Below are 21676 nucleotides of genomic sequence, written 5' to 3'. Positions count from 1 at the left end.
GGATTTGTGCTGGTCCTTTTTGACCGACAGCGTGTTTATTTCTGCGCGCTCTGTCGGTGTGTGTGGTAAAGCGGAGAAATGCTTGCCAGAGAAAGAGTAACGCACTGTGAGTCAACGCTGCAGGAACTTCCAGAAGTCACATAGTTCCCGCATTAAAATTAAAACACGAGAGCAAAACCGGCAGGGCCCCAGTGGCTGGCTGTATGGCTATAAATGGGATCGACAAACGCGGTCGTACGCCTCCACCGCGATGCGTATGCTGCTGCACTCGCGCACTGGTGCGATCCCGTTGCGTATGATCAGTGTTTTTCACAAGCCCCTGAAACCGGAATGTTTATTTACGCACACACACACACACACACACACACCATCTTTGCGCTTGGATGCGCTGTGCCCCCTCGGTTGGTTGACTGACTTTGAACGCGCCCGTTTGTCGTTCTCCAGAACCTACGACGCTGTGGTGGCGTACGTTCAACGCGACCAATGCCGTACGTTACTCACTGGCGTGTGGCATAATGGGGGTAACAACACTGGCTCCCCGATATAGCACCGGGCGTGAGGAGCTGAGGCATCCCGGTGTGATGTTCTTTGTTGTTTTCCATCCAGGAGAGATGCCTTCTATTTAAAACGCGGCATTTTTAGCCGTGCGGTCGGTCTGTTCTTCCAGCACTTACTCACCACGTTGCAAATCCCTCCAACAACGACAAGAGCGGACAATTGTTCCAGTGCGGACGAGCGAAAATGCAGCACACTCGTCATGCATGACTGCGTGGTGAACGGGGAGCATAAAGACGGAGAAGGTCGTGTGGGTGGTTCGATAAAGGCGACGCAGGAGGGATTTATTGTTTGATGTGTAATAAATTAGAAAAGAATGGCCCGTGTGTGAGTGTGTATGTGCGTCTGGGTGGAAGAGATGAAGTGGAGCAAGTTTCAGTTAAACTCCCGGCATAAATCATCATTTTCTGAACATTTCGCTGCGCTACTGGTGGTGCTGGTAGTGCTGGTGGAAACAAAGGGCAACTAAATAGCGTTTATAATTGATCAAGTTAAATTGATATCAATTACGATGGAAGTTAATCGCTGCAACAGCTGACGAATGATGCGAAGAAAGGGAGCAGCGAGTATCCATATTGCGCGTGGAAATATAAAAGATTATAGATAATGGCGTTGAATAACAACAGTATCTTTGTCTTGCTGTTTGGCAAAAAACCCGAAGAAAAGAGTTTTAAAATACATCTCCGTCTTTTTTTGTTTGTTTGTAGGACGCTAAACGGCAAATACAAACACGCGATACAATGAACCAGCAAAACGCGACTCTCGCCGGCCCTCATCACCGAAAAAAGCAACAACCAGCTCAAGAAGAAGCAGCAGCAGCAGTAGTGTGAACCGATGGAAGTCGTGGAGTGTACATAAGCTTCATAAGCAACACACACTGCTAGAGTCGCCGGATCGGGCGTTATTTTTCCTCGTCGAGAGCTAATTGAAGAATAAGAAAATCACAACCTATAATAACAGTCACATCACTATCAGTCAGTATCAACGAATATTAGTTGCAGTACCAGCCTTAGATCATACGGTAAGGGAAGAGGGAATAAGCGAGTACAACACACCAGTGAGCCAGGAATCGGAAGGGAAAAGTGAATTATTAAGATTATGCTCTGTTATTGTACGGGTTAGGTTGCATTACGTTGCGCTACGACCGCGTAGAACACAAACAAACACGTTGTTTTGCGTGCCCCCGTTTGTTCCATTAAGCTCGGCGGACTCTGTTTCGTGTCCTGTAAGTTGTTCAAAATTACGAGTTAATTTTAGAAGCAATCAGTTTCGTTTCGCTGCGCTACGTGTGCAGTAGCAGTGATGGAATAATCGAATCATCTGCTGTGTGCGATTGAATGTGCGATAAGTTGTGAAGTTGTGGGCCGAGAATCACGACCGGTGCTGCGATCTCTGTTTGTTTTGCTTGTTTGGTTTGTGTAGTTTGTGTCTGAAGTGTGTGTAGCCTGCCCGGTTACGAACACCATCTCACGACAACGCGCGTAACGACACACGGGCGCTGTGGTGTGTTTGTTTTCACCTCCCCTCGATCAAGTGCGCCCGCGAGAGATCCAGTGGCGGCGCGCTTGGTTCGAATCACCCAGGCAGCCGGCTGATGTTTGTTTTTCATTTCTGTTTGCTCCGTGAAGAATGTCCGTGAAGCTGCGGAAGTGCGAATGAAATCAGTGCCAAAAATTACCCACGAACGAACTAGACAAACAACAATAATAGAAGCTTGTGGCAGAAGCATTGGAGTAGAGAAGATCAAGTCGTCGGATTGGTAGTGGTGCGAGTAGCAAGCAACGCTCAAAATGTCGCTGGATTCGATGGGCCCTTCGGCTGGCGGGGGCAGCTCCGGCGTCGGCACACTGTCCGGCACCAGGATGATCCACTCGCTGAGCACACCGTCCGGTGTGGACGGAACAGTGTCGACGTCTCATTCCCGCGGCGGCAAGAAGCTGGCCGTGCGCATCCAAATGTTGGATGACTCTGTCACCATGTTTCAAGTGCAGGTAGGTTGATATTTATACCATTTCAGTTAATAATATTCTAACCATAGAATAAAAGAGTGCGCTATTGTAACAACCCTCTTCAGTTGTTATCAGCTGAACCAAAAAAAAAGGAACGATTAGCTATGCTTTATGTCGCCTAACACGAATAATTGTCACAGGCCCATAAATTACCAAACTTATCTGATGCATTGTTGCTTCTTTTGCTTCAGGCTAAAGCCACCGGAAAAGTACTATTCGAACAAGTGTGCCGACAGTTAAATCTGCTGGAAGCTGATTACTTCGGGCTGGAGTATCAGGAAGCGCCATCCGGCACCAAATACTGGCTGGACCTAGAGAAATCGCTGAACCGGCAGGTTGGGCTATCGCTAGTAGAGCCAGTGCTGCGCTTCTGCGTCAAGTTCTACACGCCCGATCCGCTGCAGCTGGAAGAAGAATACACGCGCTATTTGTTCTGCCTGCAAGTGAAGCGTGATCTTGCCACTGGCAGCTTACAATGCAACGACAATACAGCAGCATTGATGGCAAGCTACATTGTGCAAGGTAGTGTAATCCATTGCTGTTGTGTTGTTATTTATTCGTCCGGCTGTCTGGAGACGCAGTCCGCGCACACCAATAATGGTACTTAATGTGTTCTGTATTTCCATTACAGCTTCCTGTGGAGATTATGCGGCGGAGGACTATCCCGATCACACCTATCTGTCGTCGTACCGCTTTGTGCCACAGCAAGATCATACGATGCAGAGAAGAATTATGGAGAACCACAAGAAACATGTGTAAGTATGCGGAGGCAACGTGTAATGGAGTCACTACTAACGACGGAACTTTCCCATTCACAGGGGTCAATCGCCGGCGGAAGCGGATCTAAATCTGCTAGAAACTGCGCGACGATGCGAGCTGTACGGCATGAAGATGCACCCAGCCAAAGACCACGATGGTGTGCCGTTGAATCTGGCCGTTGCTCACATGGGTATTGCCGTCTTTCAAGGCATTACGCGGATCAATACCTTCTCGTGGGCGAAGATTCGCAAAATATCATTCAAACGCAAGCGCTTCCTGATCAAATTGCATCCCGAAAATTATGTGCGTACAGTAGTCACCCGCCCGCATGTGCCCCAGCAGCTTACTAATTCCTTGGGGCCATTGTCATTTGCTCTCGTTTGCAGGTGTACCATAAAGACACGGTTGAATTTTTCTTCGAAGGTCGCAATGAGTGCAAAAACTTTTGGAAAAAGTGCGTCGAGAATCATGGCTTTTTCCGTTGCACCGCTGTACAGAATGTGCAACGGCGCAAGGCACGGGTACTGTCGCGAGGTAGCTCATTCAGGTATGTGTTTTTAGATTGCATTTGATACGAATTAAATAGCATTTTTAACGTTGCAAACACTCCTCCATCGTTTGTAGGTATAGCGGCAAAACTCAGAAACAAATCATCGAATTCGTTCGTGACAATTATGTAAAACGGCAAACATTTCAAAGGTAAGGATTGCTTTTCTCTAGAATATTAATCCTGAGTACTGTAAGAATGTGTTGTGTGCTACAACGGTGCGCCTACAATACATAAAATGAATCGTTTTCCAATTGACCTTCTGTTTTGGGAAGAAGTGTTTGCATTCATTTAGTGCTGTTATCGTACAATTGCTCTCAAGATCATGAACAGTTCATGCCTCATTTTCAATCATTTTCAATTTGAAGCGTATAATTTAGTTCCCATATCATGATGAGTCTTTTAGTTATGATACAGTGATCGTTAATTGAAATCATAATTTCTCCTTAAGTCTGAGCTATACTGTTAAGCAACACAACTGATTATGTACTCAGATTAATTTAAACATTTCTTACGTTCGCTTTTCGTTGTTTGTGTTCCAATGTTTGGTATCGAGTAACTTCGTAAGGAGGACAGTACATGCTTAAGTAGCATCACAAGTCACGAGCACAAGAAATGCTACGAAAAGATACTATAGTTCATAGAAAACACTTCTGTGTAACCAAATTCCGCTTGGTTTAAAGAATGTTTTATGGTGCTTCCGTTTTGGGGAATAATGAAAAAAATGCTTTACTTAGTTCCCGATTATCCCAAAAGTCATCTGTAAAAAAATCTCATGTGTAGAAATTAGCGAATGGTGAATTGTTTTCGTTTCTGTTATGCTTGTTTTCGTTACCTGTTGATCATAATTTAATGCATTTATTTGTTTTAATTTAGCTTTTGATATGATTCTGTTTAAGGAAACTGGTTTACGATGGTTTTAAAACTGTTGCGACATTTGGTGGCCACCCAGCTGCAATGAATTTGTTTGTCATAGACTCTTAATCTACCTCTGAATGAAGCATTCAGAGGTGTTGTTAAACTTGCATTGGCTGGGTGTGTTTTTTCCTTATTGTACAGTTATTTTGTACTTGATGACCCCAACGAGAGAAGAGAGTTCATGCTGTTTTAATTTGTTGTCAGTTTTTCTCACACACACACAGACATACGTTTTTACATTTTCTATTCGTTTGAATGCGTTTGGATACGTTTGTTTCCTATTTTGTATACTCTCCCAAACAACCATTGCACACATCATGTTAATCATTTTCCAGCTCATGCGTATCATTTAAGGCAAACGTTAGCGATAGAACATGATACACAGTTGCTCAAAAATCATAGTCCCAATGAATGGAACCAATAGTATGAGCCAATCATGCTTTTCACGTGTTAAACTCGTTGCGTTTCGTTAGTTGAGTGTGTGAGCTTTTACGTTAAACGCCTAGCTGACGTTGTTTTCCATTCATTTGTTCATTCAGTGAGATTCGACACGGCTTCTGTTTTGCAAACTCTCCCCATAAGTTAAGCAGTGATACTACTAGCAAAGCATATGAACGCAATTCCTTCCACATCCTCTCTACTATATGTCTCTCTATCTCTCTGTTTTATAATCACAAACAGGTCTCAGTCTTTTCGGCAGGGTCCTCTACATTCAAGTAACAGAAGTCAATCACGCACTTCATGTAATGTGAATCAAAGCATCTCGGCTCATCCTTTACTTCCGATCGAAACCGGTTTGTATTATTTCTATTATGTTTATTTTTCTTATATCTCCTATTTCTTCTCATTTTGCCGTTTCTTCGTTTCGTTTGTGGCTACCCTGTTTCGTTATGTGAGAATTGTTCTTCTACACACCCATACACACACACTAACACTCACACGGACACGGACAGGGTACACGCGCGCGTGCACCTTACAGCACATACAGAAGTACACATACAATTACGAGTACAGAGTTTTGCAAATTTATATATGTGTTACATCATTCGTTTAGTGCCTAGAGCTAGGATGCTACTCGTACTTTTCATGATTGTTACTTTTGTTGAGTTAATTGATGTGTTGTTGTTACAATCAAAATGTCTTTCGTTTCGTGTGAATTCACCAAATAATTGTTGTGTACAGAATGAGATTTGAGTGTGTTTTCAGGCACTATGAAACAAATGTAGGACTAAATGCAGTGTTCCATGGGTGTTACTACACACCTGATCCAAGTTGAGTCCTATCCGTGGAGCATCCATAAATCATTAATTAATTTCTTAAATGCGAATGTCACCCATGACCGCTGCCTTTAGTCCTTAAAACAAGAACATTTCATGGAACAAAAGAACAAAGATCTCCTTCAACAATTGCACCTAAAAAAACAGAGAGTGTACGGGTTCGCTCGTTGTTTTGCACGGCTGTTTTTCGATCATGCTACTGATGTTGGACGCCGCGTTTTGATTTTGATTTTGCCTCTGACGGGTTCGGTTTTCAACTTGCAGCGGAATGGGAACGTCGCAGTCAGAGCAACGTATTGAGGACGCCTTCTCAGACGAGGAGACAAGTGGATATGGAGGTGGATCGCCTACCCAGCAGTCCTACCGGCCACAGTCGTTCTCAGCTCACGGAAGCCCAGGTGGAGACCTATCCGATGAAGAGCTATACCCAGCAAATGGGAATGGAGGGCTCGGGCCACACGCCGCTGCAGGACTCGAGCCAATCTGCGTCCCCGGGGGGCACCTGGAGTTCGCCGTACCACAACAGCAACAGCAGCCATGCGCGCGAAGCCGATCGGGCTCGTGCACGTCAAGACGGTCACAGTTCCGGTAAGTGGAATGATAAGCATACCGGCACGCTGCTCGATGCTGCTGGCGCGTATCCATATTACGTTACGTTTAGTTTGCTTTTGTTTGTGTTGAACTTGAACTTTCTTGTTCGATTCCATATGTTGGGGATATTTTTGTAACAGTTTCTGCAGCATTTGTAAGCCGATTGGAAGTGTTTTATTTATTTTCAATGAACATGTTTCGTTTTCAACTGTACGAAGTGGCGAGTTTTGTTTAGTTGGTCTTCTTTTTTGTTGTTGTTTATGAGTGCTAATATTTTGTGTTGTTTTGTTGTATGGGTTTCAACTTTATGATCACGTTTCGGTTGGTACTGTTATACCTGAATTGTACAAGAAACGTAACACGATCGTAACCGCCTTCCCAACTCGCCCGTGTTATATCCTAGGTCTGAACCACCGGCTCTATGCCACTATGTCCCCCAAATACACTCATCGCAGCCACAGATTTACCACGCAGCCACAGCAGCTGCTGCAGCAGCCACAGCAGCAGCAGCAGCGTCGGGCCTCAGCCGGGCCGCTGGGCCAACCGGGGGATCGCAGCAGTTCTATGGGGGAGACAACGGTCTCCTCCACCAGCCGGGAGAGTGTTTTATTGCCGCTGGACACTCGCACCAGGCGCTCTTCAGCGCTGCTGCCGGGGGTGGCGGCCTCGGGGTCGGGAATGGCACCCTCAATGGTGGGAGCCAGCAGCTCTCAATACCCCAGTGCCACACTAGCCCGTTATAGCAATACGAGTACCTATTCGATGTCTAAGTCAGTGAGCACCGGGACGGACCTATCGGACGAAGCGCCGGATAATGTCATCTACTCGGATATCAACGATCTGTATCGTCATCGGAAATCGACCACCTCCGGGGGCAGTGGTGGTGGTGGCGGCGGCGGATCGGCGTCAGAAGCTCGCACCAACGCGGCGGCCGATGAAGAGGCCGCCGAGGAGGTGGAAGACGATGATGAGATCATGGATGAGGTGGAGGACGAGAACGCGATCCGCCGCCCCTATCTGGAGGACGACGACGACGATGACGATGAAATCGATATCCGGTATGCGACTGCTACGCAGATTAAAGCGATGACATCCGGCGCTGCATCCGATGCTCCGAAGCCCGTCCCTAGTGACGAACTGTACGCGACAGTGGATAGGAAAAGTAAGCTGAACAAGCAGCTGCAACAACAGCAACAGCAACAACAACAACAACAACAAGTAACTGTACAAGTTGCCACTCTCAAAACGAACACACATTACCCCGGTAAACACTTTAGCGATGAGTTCATAGACGATAGCATTAGAAACTACAATAGCCATACTAATATAAGTACGAACGTAAGCAAGCTAAACGATGCGAGTGGAGGGACGCTAAACTCGGCCAGCGCTGGCGAGATGTACAATCGTTCAGCTCATTTCGATGAATACTGTGGCAATAATCGGTACTCCGACACGTCGGACTACTTCAGCCACAGTCAGCAGCATTATTCGCACTCACCAAACTCCCAGTCGTTGGCCACGACGATCACGCACAAGAACGGGCTAACGGACGATGATGATCGGTACTCCTGTTCGAATCCTCCGCCAATTCATCCGCGAACCTCGCATTCGCTGCCGCGCAATTCGCAGCTCGCCAAGATCGAGTCTATCGACTCGAACTACAGTGGTGGGGAGGGGGGTCCGAGTAGTGGAGGTAGGACAGGAGGGAGCTCTGGGGAGCACAATTTCATGGGACACCACTCGTTGAATAATCTGCCCAGCTCGTCCAAGGTGACCAATGATTATCTGCACTATTCCTCGCTGTTGAAGGGTGGTGGTGCTGGGGATGGTGGACCGGATGATCCGATGAACAGCAAGAAAACGTCGTCGGAAAGGCTGGAGTACGAGCTGTCGAATGCGAACATCTACTCGACGGTACAGTACAAGAACTATGAGGAGGATTTCGACGAGGAAGAGTACATGAATTACCAGCGTCAGCGGGGCGCAGATAGAGACGCGTCGAAGGAAGCCTGGTTGCGAAGTAGCTCGTGCAAGGAGCTGTGCGACTACGGCTACGATTCAACGGGCCGGGCCGACTTTTCGCTGATGGAGCGTGAATTCCTGACCTCCGATCGGATCGACAGTCCGGTGACGCGCTACGACGACTCGCGCCACTCGATGTACGTGCAAAAGTCCAACTACTCGGTGGAGGTGAGCCAGGACTGTTTGGCAAACGAAGGGAAGGTGTACTCGTCCAGCTATCCTGGCACCACGTACAACACTATCGATCATACGAGCTATCGCAAGCACACCAATCAGAACTTCTATTCCAACTACGAGTACGGATCGCAGGACGATATTTCGCACGACAGCTACGAACTGTTGGAAAAGTCGGACGACGAGCTGTACTACAAGTTCAAGGCTGATTCGGAGGCACACACACGATCCTGCTCGCTCGATTCGGGCAACTACATTCCGACGGACGATGAGAGCATTCCGGATCAGCAACAACAGTCGGGCCATCATTCGCATCACGTGTCCCGCCTGTCGAGGTATTGCTCCAGTCTGGAGACAAAGAGTAAGAGCGCCCCGGACATCGACGATCTGGACGATATGTTTTTGATGGAAGACCCGAGAGATCTTCCGCGCGAAAAGCTGTGCGTCAAGTCGGATGGAAACTTTTACAAGAAAATCAAGATGGCGATGGGAGGCTCGTCGCGAATGTCCAGCCCGGAGTCGCGTAGCGATTACTACGAGTCGAAGCTTTCGAAGAGCAGTGGCTCGAGCAAGAAATCGAAGGACAGTGTGTACCACACCGATAGCAACAAGAAGTCACGCGAAACGCTGAAGAGTAAATCGGGCTCGGGCTTCAACTCGCGTGCCTCCAGCCAGGACTCGAAAGATGCGTTCGGAGGTATGGACATACTGCTGACGAAGAACTACGAAATGCCGACCACGACGAGCAAAAAGGCCAAGTATCTGTCGAAGCGGTTCGATAGCAGCTCTCGCAACTCTAGCCAAGACTCGAAGAGTGATTACTACGACGCCAGTGAGCAGCAGCAGCAGCTGCAGCACGAGCACGAGCTAGACGGTGACGGTGCCGATATGTCGGACGAAATCTATTCCCGTGCCAAGGTGAGTCACTCGGACGAGCACATTCGGGTGGGCGAAGACGACGACGACGACGATGGACTGTCGATGGTAAAGAACGGGATCTCAGCGACGGCGGCCAGCTTCTACGACAATCAGATATACTCGTCCACGTTCCCGAGTGCCCAGGCCAAGCCAACCAGCGCGGGCAATGATACCGGCGGAGGAGGCAGCAAAACTTCGCACGTTCACTCGATCAGCCTGCAGAACGTGGAGTTGGAGCGGAACTCTCGCTCGGTGGGCTATTCCGCGTACAAATCTCCTTCGCCAGTACTGCCAACCGCTTTGCCGAAACCGATCGACAAGCAACCGCCCAAGACGACGCACATTTGGCCGGAGGAAATTGAAGGCTTGCCCACGACCATCACCGAAAGCCAGCGGATCGATCGATCGCGAGCGTTTCGCAAGAAATCGGACAGTGAGAACATCTTCAGCTTTGACAAGGAAAAGATCGAATCGCTAACGAGCAGCCTGAACGACGAAACGCCCACTACCGCGATCATGGTGGAGGCGAAGGGAAAGGTAAGCCCAGACTACCCGCTAACCCCGGAGCTGCTGTCGGAGTTTGACAAGCAAAAGATCGAATCGCCCCACATTCTACCGAAGAAGACGCGCAAAGAGGAGCTGATGGCAAAGACGCACTTCGAAGAGTACACGCCGAAGATGATGGGCTTGGATTCGTCGGTCATCAGCGGCATTCCGCCGTACGCGCACGCGACCGTTGAGCGTACCAAGTCCGATCCAAACTCGCTGGCTAATCGGCCCCGACTCGGACCAAACTCGCGACGCCATACGCTGATGCACCAGAAGTCGATCGATCTTACGCCGGCCGATTCGAGCGAAGAAGAGTATCTGTACAAACAGATACCGAGCGCACCGCCGCTCTGCAAATCCCACGGCAGTCACTTTGAGCTGCCGCAATCGTACGACATGAATGTGATCCCCGACGTCGTAGAGCTGCCCAGGAATGGGTTCGAGATGCCGAAGAGTTTCTTCAAGGACTATCAGGAGCGTCGCTCATCGCACAAAGCCGTCCTGAAGGACGATATACCGTACGTGCTGCACAAACGGCACGTCATGAACGGGACGGCTCCGTCACCGTTGGTGGAGGGCAAAACGGGCACCCCACATCGTAGCTATCCGAAGCCAAAGAGTCCCAAGTCGCCAAAGTCTCCCAAATCGCCGAAATCCCCCAAGATGCTCATGTCGGACGGTGGAAAAGGGGATGCAGCAAACCAAGCTTTCGTCGGTTCGAAGGAAAATCTGCTGCGCGTGAAGGACGACACGGAGCTGCTGATCGAGCAAGGCGGCGGGGCAGACGAACAGCCGGGCTTCCTGTTCACCCAAAACATTGACCTGTCGAAGGTGGATCCTGTGACGCTGGAAGTGGACAAAACGGTGCAAACGGTGCAGCTAGTTAGCAGCCCGAAGCGAGACATCACGAAGCGCATGGATCCGTTGATGCTGGAGCAGCTGAACAGCAAGCTGAGCCAAATCGAGAGCGACTCGGCCACGAGCTCCAAGACGGACAGCAATGCCGCTCAGCAGCTGCTGCAGCCACAGCCCAGAAAGTTCGACTCGAAGCCGGTCGATCTGCCCTACCTGCTGGTGGACAAGAAGTGCATCGAGCTGGCCGTCCCGAAACGGGTGGTGAAAACACGTGTCGCTCCCATTAAGACCAAGTGCGGCAAGTCGAAGCGTAACGCCAAAACGCGCATCACTTCCTTCTCCTCGGACGACGAGAGTCTCGATTCGGACGATGTGTTTGGGTCCGCGGAAGCGATGCCAACGAAGTTGGAGTTTTCTCCGCCCCAGTCGCGCAAGGAAATCGAACCGATACTGAAGCACGAGTCCAGCAAGATGGCATCGAACGCGTGGGCCAGGGGACAAACGATGAGCTCGACGGAGATCGAAGGATCGCCGCCCCAGTGTCGCCGTCTGGCGGAGCTGGAGAGTCGCTATCACACGGTGAAGCTTGAAACGACACAGCTCACAAGCACCGAGCTGCGCCGCATATCGGAACGATCGTTCTCCATTCCCAGCTCGGAAGATGAAGGCAAAAAGGCACAAACGAAAGCGGATGAATCGACCAAAGCACTCCAAACGGCGGAAAAGTCACAAGAGTCGTCGAAAACACAAGCCCACGGTGGTGAGGTGGGTGAATCTAAGGATGGCGGGTTGGGGTTTTCGAAACAACACCCGGAACCGGGAGTGAAGAAATCGGGCAAGGAGGACGGAACGTCGACGACCACCAAATTGTCTCCGTCACGGACGAAACTGATTGAAGAGCTGATCGATTCATCGATCGTAATGCGTTCGAAGGGACATGCACCGATCTTGTTTGCACACGCTCGCTTAAACCTTAGCGAAGGGTCCGCTTTCGCTTCGCTGCAACGCCAGAAGGCCCAAGAATCGCCTACTTCCGGGCGCCGCGCCAAGAGTCTCGATACTCCGGTTATTTCTCTGCACAAATTACCTCCAATGAATGCGTTCTCCTCGAAGGATGACACGGTGGGGTATGAAGAGGAGGAGGAAGTGCTGGAAGTGAAACCCCTGCAGCAGCAGCAGCAAAAACCCTCGAAAGCTTCAGTCATCGAAGAGGAGGAGCAGGAAGACTCGGTACACTCGTGCGGCGATGCGATCGTCATCCGTGATCCAACAATTTCGCGTCAAACATCGACCACGGAGGAGGAACGCAAATCCGTTCGGATCGATGCAGATGAGCTGGAGCTGCTCGATCGGCTGAAGTACATCGAGAAGATCGAGCTGCAGGGTGTGAAGATAAAGGAAAAGCGCAAAACTAAAACGAAGCTCAAAAGCGGCCATCAGCTAATACTGGAGATACCAAAGTACAAGTTTGAGCCTTTCAGCTCGGGCAACAGCTCCATCAAAACCTCTCCCGCCATCAGCCGGGCTAGCAGTGTGGAAAGCACAGGTAAAGCGCGTCAAAAGACGGACAGTGGCACCCAGACACCGACCGGAGGCGGTGCCGCCATTAAGCCCCAGCGCAAGTCGACCAGCCCGAAAGGGTCGGAAAAGCTGGTCCAACCGAAACGACGCTCCTCGGACGATGTGAAGAAGTCTTCGTCCCCGAACGACATGCTGCGCACCAAGAGCCAGGAAGCGCTGGGCAAGGGAAAGGGCTCTAGCGCCAAGGAGAAGTCGAAATCGCTGGAAAAGATGGAGCTGAAGCGGCTAGGCAGCCGGGAACGGAAATCTACCGAGGAAAGCGAACTGGAGCGCGCTCGGCGCAAGGAGCGCCAGCAGAAGCTGTACGAATCGGCCATGAAGCAAACGATTAACATGCTCAGCCCGGTGAAGGATCAACTGCCCCAGTTTCCGGCGCCGGAGGATAAGATATCGGTGAAAACGGAGGGTGATAAGATTATTATTGACGCGGACATAAAATCGAAACCGGAAGATCACGTGTTTATCGCGAAGGCACCGCGTAAGCTGGACTGTGGCCTGTCGAAGATAAGCCGCAGCTTCGAGGATCAGAAGAGTGTGGAAAAGCTGGACAAGGCCAGCCGTAGCTTCGACGATCGCAGTAAATCGTTTGACGATCATTCGGATCGGTCGGCGGACGAGAGCAGCATCGTTATCAAGAGTCCGACGCGGCTGAGCAAGAGCCAAGAGCTGAAGCAGAAGATCGAAGGCTCGGTCGTACATAAGGGACGCATGGAAGGCAAATCGAAAAGCCTGGAGAAGAAGTCCGAACCACAGTACTTGGATATTGAGTACAAGACCCGCAGTCTGGATCAAAACTACACGACGGAAAGTAGCGCTTCTTCGTATGGTGGCGGTGATGCCACCTCGCCCGAATCGGAAGCTGCTGGTCATGGCATGATGGCGGGCAGGAAGCAGGAGGTAAAGGTGGATGTTCACTATTCTGCCAAGATGGATTCGCCTGATGCCGATAGTAGTAACCGTGGTGCATCGCCGAGCGGTCGGGGCCGTAAATCCACAACGGACAGTGACAGTAAATCGATCGATGATCATCGTCCGGCGTCGCGGTTCGATAAGGGCAAGAGTCTGGATAGCAATATTTCGTCCGAAAAGGATGGCAAGAAGAAGGATAAGCCGCAAGCCGTCGAGAGACGTTCACATTCGCAGCCAGTGTCAGAGTTTGGAGATGAACTCGACATGCAGGACATTATATCTGAGCGACGTACGCTTGATCTGATGAAGCGACGATCGGAGGAAAAGACAGTAGATACCAGCACGACCAGCTTTATGGGTGAATCGATAGATCAGATGGGTGGAGATAAGGAGGGAAAGAAAACTTCTGGTACGGTTGGCAGCGAAGAATCGCTCACTGAAGTGAGTGAGTTGAAGGATGCTGAAGGGAAAGACACCGGATATCTTCCGCCTCCGGTGCGTGTACCGACCATTGAGTACGAAGAACCATCGCTCGAAGAAGACGACATTGTGGACGAGGTAGACGAGCTGGAGGTGGAGGAGCTGGAAGCTGAAGAGACGAACAATAAGAAGGAAATTTTGGGAAAACTAAACCTGGAACGAAGCAGAAGCGATGAAACCGGCTCATGGGTGACGATCGCATGTGAAGAGTTCACCGGCACTGATGGGGTTAGCAGTCAGCAGGAAGAACTGCAGGAAGTGGCTGGGGGGTCGCACTACAAAATCGAGTCACAGGCAACGTTTGAAGATGTGAAAGACTATGCGATGCCCGAATCGGAAGTGGTCGTTGAGTCGGTTGAGATTCCGGTGCTATCGCAACCGCAATCCAACAGATCCTCGCCGTCGGCATTCGATCATCCGCTGCCGCAAGTGCCCGAGAAGAAGCCGGACGTGGTGGTGTCTCCGTTGCGCGAAAGGGTCGCCAGAGCGTCGGCAGTGGATCGTGATCGCGAAGAGGTCGACAAAAAGCAAGCGTCGCAACGGCGCGGTGACTTCCTGCGGCTGTCCATTGAAAGATCGCGCAGCTCGGATACGGGCTCAAGTCGAGAGAATGAAACCAGCCCCATTAGGCATGATTCCAGCACACCGCGCGGAAAGGGTTCGTTGGATGAAGAATCGAGTGTCAGCTGTTCCATTTCACGTCCGCTCGGTATATCGCAAGATATGGATTCGATGGATCACTTGAAATGTCGGGAGTTGCGCGAAGCTATGCTGAAGATGGAGGAGTACGATGATGGGTCGGTGGCGATGAGGAAGGTTTCGCCTACGCTCGAGAAACAATATCCGGTCGATTTGGGTTCGGGATCCGAGTTGGATATAGAAACGCCCGAAGATCGTATTTCCAGACTTCTGCAGCGTGAAGAAAGTGAGTCAAGCTCAGACAATGGGGTTGGTCCAGTTGCACCAGGGCCCATGGGTGGTACCGGTTCTGGAGGTGCTGTAGCAAGCGGTGGGGCAGTCCTCAAGCCAAGAGTGGTGAAACCCGTCCGTACGACGTTGCTACACAAGAAAGTGTGTCGTACGGTTCCTTCGAATGAGAAACAGACGCAGCAAACGACTGCAGAGCTAAAATCGGGCACATTGAAGCTGCTCAGCGCTGACGGAGGCGATCGTAGTTCGTTGGAGTCGAAATCGAGCCTAGAATCGAAAGGATCGTTGGGATCGTTCGAAACCGAAAGCAGCTCCGGATCGCTCGGCGCTGCCCAGCGAAAGGGTGATCTGCTGCAGAAGGAACAAATGTCCACCTGGCGCCCGTATCCGATCGAAAGCTCGGGCAGCTCGAGCGTGGAGGACAACTGGCTGCCACCGGAGCAGGAAAGCTACGAAAGCTTCGAGCTGGCGACGGAAACGATCGAAATACAGAAGATTCCGCTGCAAGACTCGAAAGAGCTGTCGCCGGACGAGCAAAAGGAGAGCGACTCCGACATACAGGACGAGCTGAACGATTTCCCGGCGACCTTCGGCTATCCGGAGATGACCTCCACACTCGGTATCGCTATCAATCCGGTGGATATACTTGGGTATGGAGCGAGCTTTGGGGTGGGCCGAACGTTGTCGCGCATCTCGGAGCGCAGCACCAACTCGGAGAAATCGAGCGGCGAAGAGGTGGCCGAGGCGGAAAAGTCGAGCCTGGAGGATTTGAGCGTACACGACGAGTCGGCCATCTCGAGCGAGCATCAGGCGAGTCTCAGCTCGGATCTGCACTCCAACTCGAACCCGGCGTACATATCCGACGCGGACCGCAGAACGTCGGCGGAGATGCCGGACATTCCGTGCGATTCGGCCGCAGCCGAACGGCTGTCGGAGATCTACCAGAGCAATGTGGTGAAGAACGGTCGTTTCACTGTGTCCCACGTTACCGAAGGGGGTGGAGCGGGAGGAGGTAACGGATTAAAGACGGCGGAAAGCAAACCCGATTTGCAGTGTCTTTCGATAGGTGGTGGCAGTCAAGATTCGGAAGACTGGCCCTTGCCGGACATACCGTACGACAGTACGCCGGGAGAGCGGTTTGATCCGAGCGTCGGAGGACCTCCGGGTGTGATTATGCCGCCTCCAATGCGACCATACTGGACGGAGCAGGCAATGGCAGGCGCCCGGCAGTCGCAAGAGTCGGACAATTGGCCAACACCCCCGTCCAGTATGCTGGAGCACGCTCCAATCGTGGAAAACGTGCAGACATTCCACGTGAACGAACCGCAGCATCCAACGCAAGTGATGGTGGAATCGTTCACCGAACCGACTACAGGTGGGTCCGATGACTCCGATCCAGATTACGCGGAGGTAGCTGGAGACGATATTCCAGAGCCTCCGAAACGGGACTACATTCCAACCGGATCCGGATCTGGGTCGTACTCGGGCTCATCTCTGTCCGGAAAGTCGGGCTCATCGCCGAGTCCTTCGCTTTCGATGGTAGTTCCTTACGAGAGCACCGCCTATCTGGTGTCGGCGCTGCAAGATGCAAAGACGTATGAGACAGCCGTTACGTACGACAATGCGACCTGTCTGAGTGGTGCACTTGGTCCAACAAGCTGCCTCAAGTCCACGTTTGATATATGCTCTAGTCAGCGTGCGCTAGGCTCTTCGACTACTACGGGCGGTATTGCGGGAAGGGGAGAACCGAACCCTGACCGGGTCATCATTTCGCAACCTACAAAGTCGCCGCAGAACTTAAGTCCCATCACCGACGATGACTTCTTCATGAACGACGAAGTGTTCGGTCCGGGCACGGTGAAGATCGAGATATCGCCCGACGATAGTAAACCGTCCTCGTCCGGCGGTATGGAGTACGGTGGAGGGCAGCAAAAGTTTTCCCGCAGCTCCAACAATTCCGACACCTCGATCGACGACATGCTGTCAACGTCTTGTGGCACGTACATGGAGGAGACGGTCCGGCTGCGCAATCTGGAGCCGCGTCGGTTGAGCAACGAGTCGTGCAAGAAGTGCAGCCACAGCTCACACTCCGAGGAGGAGACGAGCTCGTTCGGCACGGATCTTGATGGGACGGTAAAGATGGGACTGCAGCAAAAGCGCTGCACGCACAGTTCGCACTCGGAGGACACCTCGATTGGGCTTAGCATTTCCGAGTGGTCGACCGGTACGAACACGGTGCGGCAGTATGCGAACCTGTCCGGCTCGGACAGTCTGTCGGCCGTCTCGAACCACTCCGGCAATGCCAAGAGCGAGAAATCGAACCATACCAAGAGCTCGATCAGCTCGAGCGTGCACAAGTCGACCGAAAGTCTGGACGAGAAGACGAGCGGCAGCTTCTCGAGCAGCAACACCAACCAGGCCAACAATGCTGCCGGTGGCAAGCGTTTTTCGCTGGAGAATGTGTCGGAGAACGGGGGCTGTCCGCGGTACGAGCCGTTCAGCAACTCGGAAACGGACACCAAATTCTCGTCGGGCACTAAGAGCGATGACACCACGCTGACGCTCACCGAGATGGCCCAGACCATTACGGAGTGGTCGACGAGCAGCAGCAACACGCTGATCGCGCAAGTCGAAGCGTTGAAGCAGCTGGAAAGTGGAGGTAATGGCGTGAAAGGTTCCTCCTCACTGGAACGAGCTGCTGGTGGCGCAACAACGACACGAACCTTCGAGTATGTCCCACTGAAACCGCCCAAGGTGGTGAAAAAGGTGGCTGTCGCCTCACCAGACGACCATCGCAAGGATCTACCGGGAGTGCACGTGAAACCTCAGATTCCGAAGCACTACCACCCGATCGAGGCGGGAGAAAGCTCCAGAATGGCCTCTGGCGAATCGAACGTGGTGATCCCTGAACGTCCAACGAGACTACCGCCCAAGATCGTGGACGTGATCGAGAAGAGTCCGAAGAGAATGCCCGTAACACAGCAACCTCTTCCACAGGGCAAAGTGCTTTCGTCTGCGAGGATTGAACCGCAAGATGGCGCCAGCAAACGGAAGTCGCTCGAAATGATGTCCAAACGCTACCAGAGCCAGGACATCTCGGACACCGAAACGTTCACGGAGAAACTGTACGGCCAGAGCGAGAAGCTGACGGAGCGCTATCAAAGCCAGGAGTTTACGCCGATGGCCGTGGCGCCGGCACCGAGCAAACCGCCCCGCGGTGACTCGCTGCCCTCCACCAGCCCGACGCCGATGGCCGAGAAGCCGCTGGTGAAGCATCACAGCTACGACGACAAAACGCTGTCAAAGTCGCAGATTCGCGAGTACAAGACCACGAAGATGCGTCACAGCCAGTCCTTCCACGAGCATCTGGTGTCGTCGGATCTGAACAAGATCGTGGAGGAAAGCCTCGGCAGCTCGTCGACCACCACACACACCAGCGAAGCGACAAGCACCGACAACTCGTCGCCCATGTTCCCGCGGCCCGAGAAGCTGGTCCGCTGCTCGCCCTACTACTCGAGCAGCCTTAGCTCGGAGTCGCCACCGATTGCACCGAATCAGTTGCCGCCGCCAGTGCAAAAACCGCCACGCAAAAGCTCGCTGCCGAGGAACTTTGTGCCGAAGAGTCCGCCGAGCGGCAACGATACCGACAGCTCGCTGGACCACCGGGCGCAGGATCCGAAGCTGCGAGCGCGCGGCTACCGGAAGAAGCGAACCGTACCGCTCAAGAAGAGCCGGCTCGATCGACCGCTGGAGCATCAGGAGAGCTCCGAATGTTCGGAAGGCTACTTCCCCGAGCTGGACTCGGGCTCGTCGGACGCGGTAATGATGGAGCAGCAGCAGCAGCAGCAGCAGCATCAGCGCTATCCGGACTTTGAGGAAGAGCTGGAACAGCTGCCCGAAGACTACGAAGACGAGACGTACCGGGTGGATGAGGACGAGGTGACGCCCAGCCGCAATGGGGCCGGCGTGTACCCGAGTGCATCGTACTCGAACAAGTTCGAGGGTCTGGACATGACGGAGAACGTCGACGAGATGGGCTTCCCGCGGTACGATCGATTGGGCCACATAACCAACCCGAATCTGTACAAATCGGACACTCCGTCGCCGCCGGTCAAGCCCGTCAGGCAGCGTCGGCTGCGCCATACAAAGCGCGATGATCAGCAGCACGACCTGGAGTACCAGGGTGTGCAGTACACGCCGGAAAGTGGCAGCTGCTCGGAGACGAAGGCCGGCCTCTCGGATGACGTGTGCTACTCGAGCGAGGACAGCTTCGCGGCGGGATACAATCGTAGCAGCGGGGCCGGACCGGGCACCAGCTCCCGCTACCAGAAGAACGTCGAGATTCCCTATCCCGACTTCCTGTCCGACTACGAGAACGAGTCTTCCTCGGCCTGCTCGTATGCGCGGCGCATGGAGCAGGGTCGGCCGCGCTATGTGGAGCTGGAATCGCAACATCAACAGCTGCAGCAACAGCAGCTGGGGTACGTGGAAGCGGGCAAAAGTGTCGATGTGTCGGTTGCGTTCGACCTGAAAGCCTTACCACCTCCGATCTACGTCGAGGAGGAGGAGGAGGAAGAAGAGGAAGGTGATGATCAACAAGGGCCCGACGAGGAGGAGGAGGACGAGCAGGACAATGCTGTTTAAGCGAATCGAAATGAGCTGAATGTCTTGGGACGCGTGCTGGCGTAGGGCCTCCGTAGAAAACACAGTGCCAATGTGAAAACTGATCGACGTTGTGAAAGAAGTATGCCAAATCTTTAAGATCTATTCCATTTATCGCTCACGATCACTCTTTCTCTCATATAATATATATATATATACATGGATGTGTTCAGGGTATTGCGACACATTTTAATGAACAAAAAGGGATAGGAATCGTTGAAGCAAATATTGTGTTCTTGTTGCCATAACTAATGCCGCACAACTAGAGAAAGAGAGACGAGACTCGTTTGTTATGTTGCAACATGGCACAGAAAATCTCGATAAAACCCCGCAAGCGAGTATAGACTAGACGTACCTGTATTGTTTACTTGTTTTGTCTGATTCTGAGGTTTTTATATTCATGTTTACACTACGACTTTTGGGTTGTTTTTCCCCTCCAAAACGATCGTAAAATGGTTCACCGCGCTGTGTTTAGAGAAGAGACAGGAGAGTAGCAAAAGTTGTTGATAATTGCTTCTTGTCTATGTGTGTGTGTGGGTGTTAGTCTGCATTTATTAGCCGATAAAAGGACAGGCTAGCTTAATAGGCCAATAGTTTGCGAGTGAAGCGACAGCCACCACCGGTCATTGCATTGCGAAATGCGTATCTTATGAATGTCGTCCCGTGTGTTGTTTTCCCCTTTTAGGTTGCAGTTTCAGCCTAACGTAGCGAAAAGCAGAAGCAGAAAATGACTCAGAAATGAATAAAATAAAAAACGATCGGGCAAGGATTGAAATGAAGGAAGTAAAATTGTGTCAAAGCCACAGGAGAACATCGTTATATCTCGAGTTAGTATAGTGTAGTGTGGAAGGCAAGCAAAGCTAATATTCTAATAATCCAGCAGAGTTCTAGACTTAATAGAAACCATGCATATATTTATGAAATGTTGAACGAAAAATTGATGATGAGAGCCTTTACTCTTACCGTTTGTATTGGAACCCGTTTGGATTTATTTTGGTCCGTTCGTTAGCAATTTGCGTGGCAAATGAGAAGACGTTGTGCTGTGTCTGACGACAAGAATGGTACGAAATACTCATGTTACTTCCAATGTTTTGTTTCGAACGTTAGCAAAATATCTCTTGGCCTTACCCCGCACGTCCTATTAACATGAGTTTAAAGTTAATACGTTTAAAACAAGACGCAAATACATTGCCGCATTTAGATCAATCTCGAAAAAGTTACATACAGTCATTGAATGTTTTAAATTATACTATTAAACGAACGAACGGTACAGTGCTGCTGAGGACAAACAATGAGGCCAAAACAAAACACAGCGAAATGAAATTAGATTAGATGTTACTCAATAATGAATGATGGCCAATGGTTCTGGCATGAAGGAAAGGTGCGACAGAGAGAGAGAGAGAGAGAGAGACGACAGGGGGCATGTTTTATAACGTATTTTGAGCGTTTCGTAATCATTTGACTAACCCATTTATATTCACCTGAAGAGAGAGAGGAGAGAGGGGAGGCGGCAAATTCTATAAACATATTATAAGCGCATGACGGATAAGTACGTTATTATCATAGAAAATGTTGTTTACTTAAGCATTTATGAAAAGATTGATGAAGGAAGGGCAAACGAAGGGCGGGCGGCGTCGGAATATACGAAAGTTGAGTAACGTTATTAAACATATGCATACATAATATAATTAGTTACTCGAAGAGGGAGGGGGGACATGATCGATCTCATCCGAAAAGGAAGACAGTGAAGGAGTGGCGTTGATGCAATGATGTATTTGATAGTTTTGACTCTTTGAACAAGTTCAGGCAAGAGGCCAAAAAAGGATTGCCAAAACAAAATTAAGAAAATAAATTCGTTAGTAATTCGCCAAAACGTTACAAAACAGAGTATCATCAGCAAAGGTGTGTGCAGAGGGAGGTGCAATTTTTCGTAATACATT

The 21676-nt window shown here is 50.9% G+C and overlaps 1 protein-coding gene across 11 annotated transcripts in view; it reads left to right on the top strand.

Annotated features, from left to right (window-relative positions):
• The window catches only part of LOC1281890 (FERM, ARHGEF and pleckstrin domain-containing protein 2), a 29667-nt gene that overhangs the window by 4099 nt on the left and 3892 nt on the right, over positions 1 to 21676 (top strand). For 4 of the 11 annotated variants that reach the window (XM_061651878.1, XM_061651881.1, XM_061651882.1 and 1 more), the window contains exons 2-10: positions 1263 to 2546; positions 2756 to 3086; positions 3196 to 3319; positions 3383 to 3626; positions 3710 to 3870; positions 3948 to 4022; positions 5470 to 5582; positions 6330 to 6653; positions 7060 to 19897. In XM_061651878.1, coding sequence (XP_061507862.1) covers positions 2346 to 2546; positions 2756 to 3086; positions 3196 to 3319; positions 3383 to 3626; positions 3710 to 3870; positions 3948 to 4022; positions 5470 to 5582; positions 6330 to 6653; positions 7060 to 19718 — 14232 coding nt within the window. In that variant the 5' untranslated portion in view covers positions 1263 to 2345 and the 3' untranslated portion in view covers positions 19719 to 19897. Of the gene's footprint in view, positions 1 to 1262; positions 2547 to 2755; positions 3087 to 3195; positions 3320 to 3382; positions 3627 to 3709; positions 3871 to 3947; positions 4023 to 5469; positions 5583 to 6329; positions 6654 to 7059; positions 19898 to 21676 lie in introns of those variants that run through there. The other 7 variants (XM_061651887.1, XM_061651888.1, XM_061651879.1 and 4 more) reach the window with 6 other exon arrangements.

This window comes from Anopheles gambiae, chromosome 2 (assembly GCF_943734735.2).
Source record: "Anopheles gambiae chromosome 2, idAnoGambNW_F1_1, whole genome shotgun sequence".
Classification (NCBI taxonomy): domain Eukaryota; kingdom Metazoa; phylum Arthropoda; class Insecta; order Diptera; family Culicidae; genus Anopheles; species Anopheles gambiae.
Note: the sequence above shows the minus strand (reverse complement) of the source record. Positions and strands in the feature narration are given on the sequence as shown.